At 36.0% G+C, this 16,631-nt stretch overlaps 1 protein-coding gene across 2 annotated transcripts in view; it reads right to left on the bottom strand.

The window, feature by feature from the left end:
- Nucleotides 1-16,120, bottom strand: part of MAK10 (MAK10 homolog) — a 41,120-nt gene extending 25,000 nt beyond the window's left edge. For both annotated transcript variants that reach the window (XR_015219326.1, XM_086603022.1), the window contains exons 1-5: nt 15,831-16,120; nt 15,685-15,752; nt 6,628-6,786; nt 6,380-6,547; nt 3,535-3,685 (exon numbers count right to left, since the gene is read on the bottom strand). Coding sequence is in view for 1 of the 2 variants with exons in the window: in XM_086603022.1 (XP_086459148.1) it covers nt 3,535-3,685; nt 6,380-6,547; nt 6,628-6,786; nt 15,685-15,752; nt 15,831-15,996 (712 nt within the window). In the remaining variant the exon portion in view is untranslated. The remainder of the gene's footprint in view (nt 1-3,534; nt 3,686-6,379; nt 6,548-6,627; nt 6,787-15,684; nt 15,753-15,830) is intronic.
- Nucleotides 16,121-16,631: the final 511 nt, after the last annotated feature.

Below are 16,631 nucleotides of genomic sequence, written 5' to 3'. Positions count from 1 at the left end.
GATCCCTACATGTGTTCTATATAATAAAGCAGCTTGGGTTTTTTTATGCTGTTATATCGAGCGGTCTGGGAGAAAGTAGTTTTGGTAGAAGCAGCAAGCGAACAAGAAGAAACTTAGAAGCAGGCCTTCAAAATATACCTGCGTTCATGCCTTTCCATATGTAAGTTTCATTTCTTTGTGTGTTTTCTATATCATTGTTTTCAGTAAAAAATATTTCCATTCCTAGCCCATTATGAATTTTTTTTTCTATATGTTAGTGACACCCAAAACGAAATGGAAGTGGATGATTTTAGTGTTAGTCCGACCAGTGCTTATACACCTTCTCAGATTTCTCGACGCAAGTTGGCCCAACGCAATAGAAGAGAAAAAGAGCGCATAAGTGGTAGAATGAACAAGCGAACTAGAAGGAACTTAAAAGCACACCTTCATAATATCAGACCTTCATAATATTCTAGTATCAATGTCTTCATATATGTAAGTTGAATTTCATTGTGTTTTCTATAACATTGTTTTCAGTAAAAAAAAAATTCCATTCCTCACTCTATGATTTGCCAACACAATGGAAATGGTTGACACAACAAAGAAATTCCAAAGAGCTTTTATTCTAAAAAATGTTCGGTAAAACAATGATTATGAGGACAACTCGCTACATGATTAGATTTCCCAGGCCAACAATATACTTTGTTAACATTTCCATAAAAGTGGCCCAAGTTGACTCAACCAAGTCATGCTGGAGCTGCTAGGTATAGATTTACCAGAATGAAAGTTAGTTGTATTCCAAACCAAATTATTTGTTTGTTTTGAGTGGAGTTTTGGAGGGATTTTATAATGATACGTATGTATACTTAATTAAATAAGATTAGTGTTCGGGATAAGACGTACTAAAAGATAAAAGATAAAATTGTTTTTATCCTTTATAATGGCTTCTTCTTTATCTTTAGAGTAAATAGGACTCTTTATTTTAGAGTAAGTAGAACTCTTAAAATAAAGTAGGACTCTTATTTAGTTTAGAGTAAGTAGGACTCTTAAAATAAACTGATTTATCACTGTAGGATCATCCCAAAACTACTTTCTCCCAGACACGCTCGATATAACATCATAAAAAAACCAAGCTGCTTTGTAGGACTCTTATTTAGTTTAGAGTAAGTAGGACTCTTAAAATAAACTGATTTATCACCGTAGGATCATTCCAAACTCTATTAGTAGAATTACATGAGGTTCAACTTTTCAACTTTTGAAATTGAGATTATTAAATAGACTTTTAATTGTTATGCAATTGCGTACAAGTATTTAGTTACTTTGTACTTCAGACGATTGTTGGTTTGTGAGAGAATGGTCTTGGCCACTAAGTTGCCTCTAATATTTTGCTATGCTAGCTGCAATCTGCTATGTTCTGTTCTTCAGTTAATAGTTATGAGGTGGAATCCAAAATAGTTATAAGCTAAGGTTTTAAAAAAAATAGAAAAAAATAGTTTCAAAAATTTGAAAACAGCAAGAGAAACAGTAAAAGATATCTGACATGGTATAAATATAATGGACATGGTTAAATAATAGTGTATAGCTCCTATAATAGACATGGTTAAATAATAGTGTATAGCTCCTCCTTCGACCACATTAGTTACTCTATCTTAGGAGTAGGGATCACAAGACAGACTAAAGAGTAGCACCTCTATTCAAGCAGGTTGGATTAAATTATGGATTGTCTCATATCAATAGCTGCAGAGGAAGCATTTTGCTCAATCAGTGCATTAGAACTTCTGGCTCTTTATCACATTAGCTTGGACAGGAAGTTCACTTAGGCACTGAAAAATGTGCAACAGCAGGAGCAACACTTACCTCATGGCACTGGGAAGTGGTGGGATAGCATACCAGACTTCTTAATTTCAGTGGAACAACCATAAATTGATTTTCCTCTTAATGTATTGTAGTTGGTATGCTATTACATAATCAACTATTATACTCATTTCTCAATTCTTTGTAATGTAACTCTTCTCCTTTTGTTAATTCAATACAATTATTACCTTCTAGCAATTTTAAGTGTGCATCATCACTATAGAGGCAAGAATCATCAGCTCATGAATAGTCACTCACCTTATTTGCTAAGGTATGCAATCATTTCCAATAATAAGAGAGCATTATGTATTTGTATAAAGTTTTCATTGTAACCAAGGATTTAGTATCTAACTAAAATATTGTTGTAGCTTGAGTCGCTTTTGCTAGGTTAATTTGGGCCATGATTATGATTCATAGAATGGTTTAGTATCAAAAAATTTGAATGCTGCTCACCGTTTGAGAAACTTGTATAAATTGAATATGGATTACACAAGGAATGAACAGTGAAAGCTGTCTACGTACACTCCGTTTTTTTTCTCGATGCAAGTACACTCCGCTTCTGGATGAAGCTTCTAGATGAACAAATTGTTCTCAATACATATACTCTGCCAAGATGATTTTCTAAGGCATATTCAGTTAAGGGTATCACAATGACACTAACAAGTTCAATTTAAATGTCAAAGAAAAAAAAAAGGTAATTTTATTGTAAAAATTAAATTTACATGTATTCATTTAATTATGACTCGAGTGGCGTAGCCACGGGTTAAATTCTAGTATATATATACTACCATAAAGAATATGGGGTCTTATGAACAGTATATACACATCACAGGGGCATTTTTGTGATTTTTCCATTTATCGTTTTTTAATGTCATTTTAAGGGGTAAAACAGTGATTTTTCTGTTTTAATTTTTTTTTATTGTGTCATCATAGGTGGGTCCCCATGTCTGGAAAAAGGTGGACAGACGGGGCATAATTGTGATTTCACATTTATTAATTAAAAATAAATTTAAAAAAAAATCAGTAGGGCCCATCATGTTGAGAATGTTACCTACATGCGTAACACGGGCATGGTGCTAGTCACATTTTTACTAATTAAAAAAAAACATGGACACTTCATACTCTTCTGTGTCGGACTCAAAGACACATGAACACTCGTGCCGGAGACAAGGACACCTGGTGCATACAATTTCAAACTACGGTTTCTTCTATACCCTAAAAGATTAAGAAAATACTATATTTACATAATCAAAACTCCATGATATATCACTTTCATAGTTATTTATTTGTAAGGAAGTGCTTTGTAAGGTCTTGAGCCCAAGAATTAGTTGTGTGACTAAAGATTAAAGAATAGTAATAGTTTTCTTTTTAGTTAGCCATGTCTTTGTGTCTTACTCCATATAGGTCGCCGCATCGGATACTCTCTATCTGTGTCGGACACCGACACACGTATGCGTGTCAAGCTAACTTACGTCTTTTCTTTTTGACCAATATAAAGCGTTGATACACAACTGACAAATATACGGTACTAATGTATAAACTTGACCACCTACGTTTAAAACAATATAACACAATCAAATAGAGAAACAACGAAAAACTTCTTTAAGAAAAACGTGCCTAATTAACTCAATGCTAAACCAAAAGCAATTCATGAAAACAGTCAAGCAAAATGGCAACTTGAGGATCCAGAGAATAACCTACCTTCTAGTATCCTCTTTTTAGATGATGGGGCTTTACAAGCGCGTAGTTGGCGGGAAACAGTCTCTTCTACTGCATTTAGCATTGACATGCATTTTTCATCTCCTTCACCTTTTAAAGGTAGGCCATAAGCCATCGTAAACAGATCCTCTTCCTAACCATGTAAAGAATAAGATCAAGTTATGAATTCAAAACCTCAAAGAGCAAATGAATGCAGATCAAACTGTAATATATAAATAAAAGACGGAATTTTTAAAGAATATATCCAATTCCAAGGCACTTCAGATGTTCCAAGTTCCAACTAATTTAACCATCCAGATATATGTACCTAATGTAAAAATAAAACAAATCAATCATCAGGTTAATCTCGAAGCACATAAAGTAAACCTGTCACATACAGAAAACCAATCGTCCTACGAAATGGTTTCAGAACAGTTAAATGTATTTAAGAACCACTGCTTCTGTATAAATCCATAATCTTAAAAGTTGGACACTTGGAGTGCATGAAGTATCCTATCTAAGAGTTTTTTGTTTAACTTATTTAAAGATGACTAAGTTCAGAGAAAACCTTAGACATGCAATGAGTAAAGTGAAAGAGAAGCTCTCTGATAACAAAGCAGAAGCGGGATACAGAATCCGTTAGATGCATAAACATAGCAGTGTTTTAAATATGTTGATTTAGGTTATGCACACTTCAAATCGGTTTCTAAAAGCTTAAGTCATTCCTTCTGTTAATGGTTCCTTGAAAGAACTGTAAGATTTTTTAGGGTAAATAGAAGACTTGTAATTGTTCCCAACACAGAACACTTTTAAAACATTAATAAAATTACGAGAAATACAATTAGATCGAAAACCCTTTTCTTCTTAAAAACACTCGGTTTCAAGGATCTATGATTATGGAACTCCACCGTTGTATTTGGTAACTCAATGTAAGAGGTATGATGGTGTGTGACAAGGTGCAAACCTAATTGGCTGTCTTAGTTTTATAGTTTTCAACCTAACTCACATTGACACAGATACGTGTATCGGTGTCCGACACGGAACCTATATGAAGTAGGACATAGGGACAGCTAATTTAAATATAAAATTACTACTATTCTTTAGTTACACAACTAATTCTTGGGCTCAAGACCTTATAAACCGGCTCCTAGCAAATAAATAAAAACAAAAGTGCCATATCATGGAGTTGTAACTATGTTGATAGATTATTTTCTTAGTCTTTTAGGATATAAAGAAACCCTAGTTTGAAATGGACAACATGGCCCGTGTGTCTGTGTCCGACACAGATTTTTTTAAGAATATGAAGTGTCCATGTTACAATGTTACTTAGTTTTCAACCTTCCATGAGCACTCAGGCACTCCCTCGTCGAACGTAATATACAATGTGACATAATATACCATGGTGTATTAACTTTTAGTGCTGTGATATCAATGTTTTGCAAAGTGGAAAACTGAATGCTATGTTTCAAGCAAGGAGTCAAGATCCCTTTATATTTGAACATATACTGGTACATGCAGATTTTTTTAACTTGTGCATCAAACTGGCAAAGTGCAAAAGATCACCAGCTACCATTTTGAAAAAATAACACACTGATGCAGCATGATACAGCAACAAAACAACCAACATGCAACAGTCAATTTTCAGAGATTCTTCTTTTCTTTTCTTTTCTCTTTTTTTTTTTCTAAAACAAATGTTCAGAGATTAAAAAACACATGATACAAATCAACAACGTAAAGGCATAACACCCAAATGAGGTATTCAGACGAAGGATCATTGGACTCCAGAAATGACTTAGATTAGTGGAGAAGAGCTTTTGCATTGAGGATGAACTGTTCCCAACAAATCTAAATGCCCCTCCACTTCCAAATGCTCCTAAATACTTAAACTGATGGAACTCTTAGAACATTTTTATTTTTGCAAGTGTTGTGCCATTACCAGCCTCGTGAACTTTCCTTACAATTTATTGGAATGAAGAAATTAAACAGCATCAAATAGCACTTTCTTGTTTCTTTTGGATAATCTTGAAAGAATTTACTGACAGTAACGGAAACAGTAAAGTGTGTGAATACAGAATACAACCACAGAAACAGCAGCATGCTCATGTTGAACACATTACATAGCCATGTAGGAATTACGCCATAACAAAGCATCAAACAACTACAATGACAGCAGGAAGTTTTTGAAAACCACCTACAATTAAGGACAAAGAAAAAACAGAGAGAGAGAGAGAGAGCTCCAACGACATGGCTAGGGGTCCCATAGAGAGTGGTTTCAATGACCAATCACCCATGATATGCATTTAAGGTGTCCTATCAGAGTGTAAAGCCATATGGCTCATTTTTTGTTGAAGTGTAAGTTTCATCTTGACTCTGTGTAACGTGTTTTCTTGTGCTCAGACGAGTAGGACCTTGCTCCATTTTGATCGGATGACATAGAGGAGATGGAACAACATCTAAGCTGTGATCCAGCAAAACAAAAGAACCGAATGGCAATGCATTCTAACGAAAAGCCCAACATAGCATACAGCCATACACAAAAGAATGCTCCCAAAAATAGAAATTTCCACCACCGAGATTAAGTCAGACCAATCAAGGAAAGGAGATTTTTAAGCCAACCTTCCACATGTCCTCGTATACACCAGAAACCCTTGTGGGCCTCTCAATGTTTGCAAAAAATTTAACCTATTTTTCTTTTGGTTTTTCAAAATTATATCCTATTTACCAACAAAAACAGCAAAAACATGACAGAGGCAATCTGATAATCAATATATGGCCATACAAGTTATAAGAGAAATAACGAGGAGAAAGAGCACCGTGAGGTAGGTGCTCTGTTCTGTAAAACGTTCACCTCATGGGTACGAGCATCAGAGACAATAGAAATAATAGTGTTGCAGGTTGCTCGAATGACTCTGCAATAAGAATGTAATAGAGCATGTGATGATGTTCTTTCGAGTCTCAGAAGGTAAATGCAAGAATATACAGTTTGTGCCAATGAATTCCCCTTGTGCCATGTTGCCTGCAATCAAATATAAGTTTTTGATGTGGTAACTCTCAAAATACCAAGAAACAATAACTGCAGTGGATAATACTCAATACCTCACATGCCAAAAGGTGGTCGATGACATCAATACTGCATTGAACATCTTCAGTTCTATCAAAACTAAGAGGAACTGGAGCAGCCCCATTTTCAACGGCTTCCTCTACTGAATGATATCCACAATTTTCGATACCTGAATCCATCTTTGGGTCCATTATCTAAGAATGACAATTAAACAAGTAAAATAGCTCAGTAAAAATAAGTAAAGGTCAATCTTTTACAGTAACTGCAAATAAAATATTGACAGTGAGGGGGGAAAGCTAATTTGAGCAAGAAAAGCAGGTGAATCATTTTTTATTTCTCATTTTTGGCTTTTTTCTTAAGCAGAAACAGTTTATTTGAGCAAGATTACAGTTACTTCTTATAATCATTCTTTCTTTCTTCTTATATTTATCTCAGTTCTTTGGTTTTTTATGTTTTTTCTCGCACCAATAAAAAACTGCAAGGTGCAGAAGAGGTAGAGAATCTCTTCCTCCCCACCCCCTCCCTCCCTCTGGTTCTTAAAAAAGTAATCTTTCAGATAAGATAAGAATAAAACAACTCAAAAGGGTATGCCGCTTCTAATTCCCTAATAATCAACCATATGAAGGAGGCTTTTGAGGAACTGTCGATTATAAGTAAAAAAAATTCCCAACCCGTTATAGTATCTTATGCCTTTCTAACAGAACCCCAGAATACTACAAAGGGAGGTAAGTTCCTCAGCCGAACAATCCTGGAGGAGAAAGTTGAGGAGTACAAGAAAGTATTCCATTTTCTACCGGCCTAGGAAAGCCGCAACCAGAAGTGCCAAACGACACAGCCAACCAAACTGATATTAAATAAGGAACATAATTTAGTCCCCCAAGAAATAAGGCTTTCTCGATGCCTTCTATCTGCTTGCATTGGAAGGCTCGTCTGGTATTGGGTGCCTTTATGTGTTGCAAGGGAAGTGGAAACATATTAAAGAACTGATTTTCAAATGGCATGCCATTTTGACGTCCTTGTGATTGCTTCTTATATCTTTTCTTTCTTTTAGGCAACCCCATCCTTATCCTTTGCCTACATCCAGCGCATGATATAGAGAGTCCGAGGGCACCTACCTTGTTAGGAACTTAGGACCTTCTAGGTTAATGGGAAGCTGGGCACCCCTGCCCCGATGTTTTCTTTCTTTCTGTTGTTCAACAGTTCCTGCAAATAACACTTATATTGCATATTTAGGCTTTAGGTCAAGATTAATCCGTAATTAGGTTTTGGTACCACTGAATGACTCAAGCACATTTACATGTGCATCCAACCATTATCAGAGTTTGAAAGCATATTAAGATTTATAAAGTATAACCATTACCTAATTATTGATTAATTTAAACACAAAGCCGGAATAGGCATTACTTGGTATGACCAAAACCCATAAACCCTTATAAAATATTGATCGTGAAGCACGCAGAGGAATTTGTCGACTCTCTACACTAAGAAGGATGCATAAAGACCTTTCTTGGAGGGCCCGAAGGTTGAAGCTATAATTAGTGAGCAAACAACACGAGTGGAAAAGGAAACTGTGTCTGTGGGTGGGAAGAGGGGAGGTAAACAAGTCAGTGATAGCTTGGTCGGCAGAATTTCCCAGGTCCCGATGGGTTTCCCATGAGTATATACAAAAGATATCTTGGCATTTGCCAAAGGAGACATCATGTAAGCGGTCATAAACTCATAATGGAGCTTTCTGTCTCAAAGCTCCAAGGGGTAGCCGTGGAGAGAAGGCAAATTTTGGACAGTTCATTATTAGAAAATAAGCTAATAGTTATCCCATTAGAAGCAATGAAGCAAAATTCCCAGAATCATACGCATAATGGATTTATAACAGTCAAGAGTCATACGCATAATGGATTTATAACAGTCTTCGAACACATTAATTGGTCTTTTTTAAGTTATACAAAAGATAGGGTTTGGTATGTAATGAAGAAGGTGAATTCTGTCTCAAACTCTGAACGGCAAGATTCTCTGTCATGGTGAGTGGGTCTCTTATCGGTTTCTTCAAATGCAATAGGGGACTAGCATAAAGTGATGCTTCCTCAAGTATGTTGTTCTTTATGGTGGTGGAGGCCATAAAACAATTGGTGAAGCTCATAGAAACTGATGTAGACGTTGAAGTTGTTGCTGTCAGTGTGAAGGGCGCGCGCCCCTAGTTCGAGTCCAAGCCCATGGTCGTGTTTGGTGTGTGCAATAAGGAGTCCATTAATTATTATTTGCCACGTGTCTGTTTTCTATTGGTTTGCTTTGTTGTCAGGGTTAGTATAAATAAGGGCCTATGGTTATGGTTTCAGGGAGTTGTTTTAGTTGTGTTTATGTTTATGAACAATTTAGTGATTATGAATAAAGGTGAGACTTTTAGGGTTCTATAAGTGTAGATATCGATTAAGTGTTGCTTCCGCCACTTCAATCTATATTATTTGGTATCAGAGTAGATTGCTTTTTGGGAGATTTGTGCAGAAACACTATTCACACAACACTGTTCACAGCGAATCCAATTTTATTTTTGCAAATCAAGATATGTCTACAACGTCAGAGATGAAGAATTCATGGAGAACTCATGGATTCATATTAACCCCTAGAGTATGGGTTGCTCGATTAGAAGAGTGGAGAGAATTCTTGATGCAAAACAGGTTTGATCGATTAGAAGAAACGACTAGTGGACTTAGGGAACTATAGCCTAACGTAAAACACCGGTTGTTGTCGATGACAACAAAGAGAAGGAATTTATGAAGCTGTTGTGTCATGTCTTGAGTGTGATAACAAACGAAATCAGCAAGTTCATCACCTTTCTTTGCATCAAAGACGTCCTGACCGGATCTATGAAGGTCTTATTCCTCCAATTCAGCAAGCACAAAGTGGTGGTTATATTGATCCTTTTCTAACCAATTTTGAGAAAGTTTTTGCTCGCCACCACAAAACACTTCAACGCATACTTTGTGACTTCCAGTATCCATTGTGTTTCAAGAAAGGAGTACTAGCAGCATTGTGGTGCCATGTTATTCGTTTGAGCCGATATTTGGACAAAATTCGAGGTCGAATTCCTCTCTTTTTTTTTCTTTTTTTTTTTGATAATTGAGGTCGAATTCCTCAAAACCACGGGAGAGTGACGTATACAAGTTTGAAGTTTGGAGAGTTGTTGCATATTGGTGGGTTTTCATGTCAACAAGCTTGTGGACAAGCTTCTTCAACCTGGAGAGAATGATGTAGACGTTGAAGTTGTTGTTGTCAATGTCAAGGGCGTGCGCCCCTTGTTCGAGTCCAATCCCATGGTCGTGTTTTGAGTGTGCAATTAGGAGTCCATTAGTTATTATTTGCCACGTGTCTATTTTCTATTGGTTTGCTTTGTTGTCAGGGTTAGTATAACTAAGGGCTTATGGTTATGGTTTCAGAGAGTTGTTTTAGTTGCGTTTGTGTTTATAAACTATTGAGTGATTATGAATAAAGGTGAGACTTTTAAGGTTCTATAAAGTGTAGATATCGATCAAGTGTTGCTTCCACCACTTCAATCTACATTAGAAACAATAGGCTATTTACCAGTTTGAAAGTAGGGAACACCTCAATCCCAATTCTTCAATGTGTCAATAACAAACTCATATTTGTAAAACCCACATGTGCGCTGAATATGTTTAATGTAGATGATAATTGGCAGAAGCAACAATTATAAAAGTCAACACTTCATTAAAATAATCAAAAGCTCTAGTTGTTCATAAACCGTAAAAATCACACATTTAACTCTAATTCTCTCAAATAACCAAATAACATAAACCTCCACTAAACCTAATTACAAGCCCTTATTTATAATAGTGTTTTTACCTTGACAACAGAGCAAACCAATTAAAATGTGCGACGTGACAATAACTCATTAAAATAAAATAAACCAGCTAAATAGGGGGACACCAAAAGTGTGTGCAAATAATACACCGTTATTCCCAAATAAAAACAGTTGTTTTGCAGGATAAGAGTACTGCAGTGATATTAAGGGTACTCTGCAATACCATTCGAAAACAATAAAGTACGTAACAATAAGTATACTTTGATGGTGATTGATTATTTTATTTAGAACAGTACCTATCTTCCAGCAATACTAGTATACTACATAGCAGTGGGGGCATGAGCGGAGAGGGAGGAGTGGGAGAGATTGAAAGGGCGTGGAGAGGGAGAGGGAGAGGCGGAGAGAAGAGATGAGGACAGACAGAAACTAACCAAATCACATTTTGTCCACATAACACCCGGACCCAGAACATTCATTCCGCTCACTTAATTATGAAGTTTTTTTTATATAAATTTTTTGAATGTTTTGTTGCGGTTAGGCATGACCCCACAACGTAATTTCCTATTTTCTAATGGTACTACAAAGTACCCTTAATATCATTGTAGTACTCTTATCCTACAAAACAACAATTGTTATTTGGGAACAACTATTGCCTAATGTGTGTGCAGCATTTGGCTTGACCTGGACCACACTCCCTAAGTTGAGAAGAGCTCATTGAGCTTGTCCATGAGTTAAGAATCAACGTACTTAGCATCCAAAAAAAAATAATACACTTGCGGGGAGAGTCAAGGTTCTTCTCCCCGTATTTCAAATCAGTCATGTACCCTGCCTTAATATCTTCCTTTATACTTGCTACCTAGGCTGAAAACGAATAGACATCATACCAAACATGATCATGAGAAGGTAAAGAAATGTTCGAAGTAGCAGACAACCCATACTGCCAAACAAGAGAGTGTTGCACATATAACATTATGGTTGTCGAATGATGTTTATCATAGCGTTCGCTAAAACTCTCCCACATAAAATCTTTCATGAAGCACTTGAGATCTATGAAGCATGAACACCAACACGCGACACGGATATGACACGACACGACACGAATACGCAAACACGACATCATTCAAAAAAGTAGGACACGGATACGTCATGGACATGTTAAAGAAAAATTATATATATATATATATATATATATATATGGATACGTCATGAAATTTAACCCTCTCCACTAAGTTTAAATCAAAATATGAAAACTAATTTTGAACATGTTTAACTCTAAAAGATTAAACAACATACATGTCCAAAAATGCAAGCTAATGCCAAAGAAATAACAATTACAGAAGATTCATAACAAATATATATAAAAACTTAAAAAGGACTTGGCAATCATCAAAAGTGTGTAGTTGTGCATTGTGCCTCCTTATTTCAAGAGTGAAATAAAACCCCTCCCAAGTCATGTTTTCTTTTAAGTATTTTAATCACTTTTTTAAAATTAAGAGTAAAATGTAAAAGTGTCCCCCGTGTGTCCCCAGCGTGTCCATGGAGTGTCGGAAATTCTATAAATTAATTAATAAATCCGACACTCCAAATCGAGTATCCGACACGTGTCGGAGGCGTATCGAGGAGTGTCGGTGTCGGATATGTTGCCCTTAGAGGAGTGTCTGTGCTTCATAGCTTGAGATCATCCTCACAAAGATCCAATTAAGTAAATTCCGAGGAATGCAAAACCACAATCGGTTTTCAATTGCACTTTGAAACTCTTCCCGAATTGGATCAACATACTCAATAAAAATATGTCGTTCAATATTCTAGAGAAACTCCATCATTGCTACTGATATCTCAAATAAAGAGTAGTCACAAAAAGTAATTCAGATTCAGATTCATCCTCTACGTACTCAACAAAAATAGGTGGAGAATCTTGAAAAAGAACATGTTCCACCTCCGGATAAGCGTCAAAAATGGGAGGGGAATCCCAATCAACAGATTTTGATTCCATAACATCTTCATTAGGATTGTCTTCAAATGATAGAAGAGAAAATACTTGATCACTGATTTCTATAAAATTAGGGGAAAAAAAATCCGGGAAGTAGAAAAAACTATGTTCCTTTGAGCTTGGTACAAGTAAAAACATTTATTTCATCGAAAATATTTAGAAAATCACCCAAAGAGTATTCTATTTCAAACCCGACATCATCAGGATTATTATTAACCTACAAACCATGTTGACTGAGTTGGAGATGAATCAGTTCTTTGGGCAATAGTGGGAAGAGGGTTGGGGAACAGATGTGCCATCAGCTCTTGTGGATGTCGTTTCCATTCTAATGCCTATAAAGGGAATGGAAGCGGCATCAATCAACTTTCCTAGCCATTTTATTTGGGGTGCTAAGGTCCCTTCCAAGGTCGCTTTCTTTGTTTGGTGTGCTTCTTTGGGTCGTGTGTTAACTATTGATAACCTTCGTAAAAGACGCTTCAAGGAAGTTTTGATCAATTTATGTCCCTTATGTTTGTCTAATGGTGAAATTGTGAACCATACCCTTATTTTGTGTCTTTTCTATTGGAGAGTATGGAGTGCTTTTATTTACGTTCAGGGATCCAATGGTTGTGTCCGGCTTCAGTGAAGCTGCTTCTAGCCTCTTGGAATGTATCTGCTCACTCACGTAAGGGGAGGAGAATCTGAAGTATGGTTCCTTTTGCCATCTTGTGGGGACTATGGTTGGAGCGAAACAAGAGACACTTTGAGGGAGTTGAGGCATCTTTGGAAGAGGTCATTATGGTCATTAATGGCTTTCTATTTTTCTGGTCCAAGGCGCATGAGGAGACCCAAGACATTCCTTTTGAGTACTTTGTGTGTAGATGGGGTCATTCATGTTCTGATTCCGATGTTTTTCTTTCTTTGTAGTACGTTTCGAGGTGTGGGACCTAGGAATGATCTTTTTGTTTTTTGTTACTTGTAGTTTGGATATCTCATCCGTTTTGTAATTGTTTTTCCTTTATCAATATATATATCCTAATTTTACCGATAAAAAAATTGGTTTGTAGGCTACAAAACCTATAAGAAGAAAAAATTTGAATCTTTTCACGTAATTCTTGGGAGAACAAAATCCTTTCTTCTTCCCAAGTAACAATTCCTGCTTCGATACCAAATAATGCCAATCATAATTAGCAGAAGAAGTCCACATAATCAAGAACCTATTTCTTCATAAACCCTAAAAATCACACCTTTAACTCTATTCTCTCAAATAACTCGATAACATAAAAATCTCCCCTAAACCTAATTACCATTATTTATAATCAGATTTTACCTTGACAACAGAGCAAACCAATTGTAATATGCCATGTGGCAATAAGTCATTAACATACAATAAATCAACTAAATAGGGGGACAACGCCTAATGCATATGCAAAATTGGGTTTGACCTAGACCATGACTTGATTTCCACATTAACTTTTTTTTAATCGGTAATATTCCCGCTATATATATATTAATGATAGTAAAGATTAAAATATTTTGGGTGGTCCAAGTAAAAAAAAGCTACTCAACCAATATCACACACCCCCGTTACCCTTTGCAAGACCTCACTCATCTCACTATCTCATCGCAATTGCACAAGAAATCAACAAATCTTACACCCGTAAACAATAAACAATGATGTAGCACATGCGAAATCAAATAGAAGCTCCTTGACTCTCCTACTTGATCTCCCCTATTAGATTATGTATTCCTTCTCCTTTTGTTCAAATATCCTCATGTTCATCAAAAAACAAATCCTCGTGTTCATTTTTTTCCATAATGTCCACACAATATAGAATTTGAAAGGTGATGCGCTAACCATTTGCCTTTGTTAGAGTGGATCAGCAATGATACTCTTTCTCAAGGCCTCCCTAATATTAAATAATGGCGCCCAATTAACAACATTAAAAGATGCAAAGAATAGTGCCCGGATCCCAAAAGCGATGGGGCAATTAAGAAATAGGTGGTTCGCACCTTCTTCCACTACAATGCAATATATATGCCCACATTGTCAATATTCATACCCCTCGGATTCAAATTGTTAGTTTGGACTCTTATCCAAGAAAGCACCTCAAGAAAAGAAAACAACTCTATGATAGGGTTCTTACAAATCGGCTTGAATGGAAAGTTGGTGATCCTTTCATTTGCCTCAAACAATTTAACAGTAAAGACATCCTTGTTATCCCACACCCATAATCTCTTATCCACTTCTCCAAATTTCCACCCACTTCATAAGTTGCAAGCAAGCATTGTTCATATCTCTCGATTTACCAAGCATATAGTCATTTTCTAAGTGTTACATTTATCACCTCTTTCTATGTAGTCCAAAATGAGGGCTTTTTTATTTGAAGCAACTCCGTAGATTCCACCAAATTATTCTTTAAGCGAGGTCTCCCCACCCAAATTTCTTTACAAAAAGAAATTGACTCGCCGGTACCGGGAAGAAAAGGAATCCCTTATTCCCTTTAGCAAAAGTATCTCAAGCACTAGTGATAGAAAATGATAGCAAACAGGTCTCTCGGTTCCTTGATCAGCCATTTCCTCTATCCCTCCCCATACTTGTTCGCCGCCACTTTCCTTCACAAATTATCCTCTTCTTCTCCATATCTCCAAAGCCAATACCAACAAAGCTAGATTCGTTAGCAAAACAAGTTTACAGCCCAAGCCACCCTCTTTTTTCTACACGTGTGCTTAATACTAAGGCAGCCTATACGTGTTTCAGGCCATGTCAATCTCCAAAGTGAATTTTCGACTTCTTAGATTTGCGGCTACTATGGGCCTAAAGTAAAAAAAATCATCAAATGCATTAGTACATCAAACAAGAAACAAGCTTGAGTCCATATAAATCCGATGGATGGAAAATTCATCATGAAATTGGCCCATTAGAAAAGGAAATATCTTTCCCAAATCCTAGGAGGAGAATTTCAATTATGAAAAGCACTTACCTAACCCTACCAAGTCTACTATCTTTTCCTCTTCATTATCCCTAGAAGTCATGAGTGTGTCCCGGAATGTGTGACTTCCTTTTGGGCTCTTTTAATGATGCTAGGAATTCTCAGCTCATCATGATAAAGGAACAACTCTTTATCTTCAGACATTGGTACATAAAAGAGCTTCATATTCCACAAAATGCACTGCCACCTAGGTCTATTTTTATCGAGTTGGAATTTGTAAATATTTTGAAACACCGGAATTCTTGATTCACTTACTAGTTTAGCACAAATGTGAAGTACAAACATTAAAAAGTATTAATAAATAAATAAATAGTACCTCCAAAGCAGACATAGCAGCATAGAGACTGAAATTCTCCCCATGAATCATCTCACCATCTTCAAGATCTTTAATCAAAAACCAATAAATTAAATAATTAAATAATACGAATAGGAGAAAATAAGTAGTGGGGATTGGTTAATAACCTTGACAAGCGGATTGGAGAAGAGGTGACACGTCAGCCCAAACAGTTTGATCACCGGAAGACAGTGGTGATAAATTATTATTATCATTGTTATTAATATTATTAATAATAAATCCTTGGTTTTCCTCTTCTTCTTCTTCTTCTTCTCTTCTTCTCGTCTCCGCCATTTTATTAAATCGAGAGTTTTTTTTTTTTTTTTTTTTCTGAATGAAATGAAGATGTTTTTTTGAGCGTTTTGTTTTTTGTTAGTGTTATTTACAGACAAGTTTTAGTGTTTTACAGCATTAAACCGGCCCACTTTTAAAACTCGCAAGTCCTAAACCCGTCCTAAACTCGATCTAGTCCCTAAAAACTAGGGCTAGCAATGAGTCGGTAAGAACCGATATCCGATCCGGTCCAAACCAATAAAAACGGGTCTGAGACAGGTAGTTAGTATATTAGATCGGTTCTGGGTTTTAAAAATCAAAACCAAATTGGTTATGGATTAAGTATGTATCGAACCGTTATAGGCCTAATGAGAGGAGAGAGGAGCGGAGATTAAAAATTTTAGTCTTATTCTTCCTAATGTTCCTCTACCATATATTTTATTATCGGATTAAAAAATATTAGTCTTAATATTTAAAGTTCCAAAATAAGAAGTTCCAAAATAAGATATGCAAAATAAATATGTAATATTACGATATGTTTTTTACATAATAAAAAGATGGTTTCTATCTAAAGAAAAATCCTCTCTTACAAATTTGGATTTCAAATCATTCATTATGCCTTTTGGATTTGTGTACTTTGTTTTTGTGTTTAGTAA

This window comes from Coptis chinensis, chromosome 1 (assembly GCF_015680905.1).
Source record: "Coptis chinensis isolate HL-2020 chromosome 1, ASM1568090v1, whole genome shotgun sequence".
Lineage (NCBI taxonomy): Eukaryota > Viridiplantae > Streptophyta > Magnoliopsida > Ranunculales > Ranunculaceae > Coptis > Coptis chinensis.
Note: the sequence above shows the minus strand (reverse complement) of the source record. Positions and strands in the feature narration are given on the sequence as shown.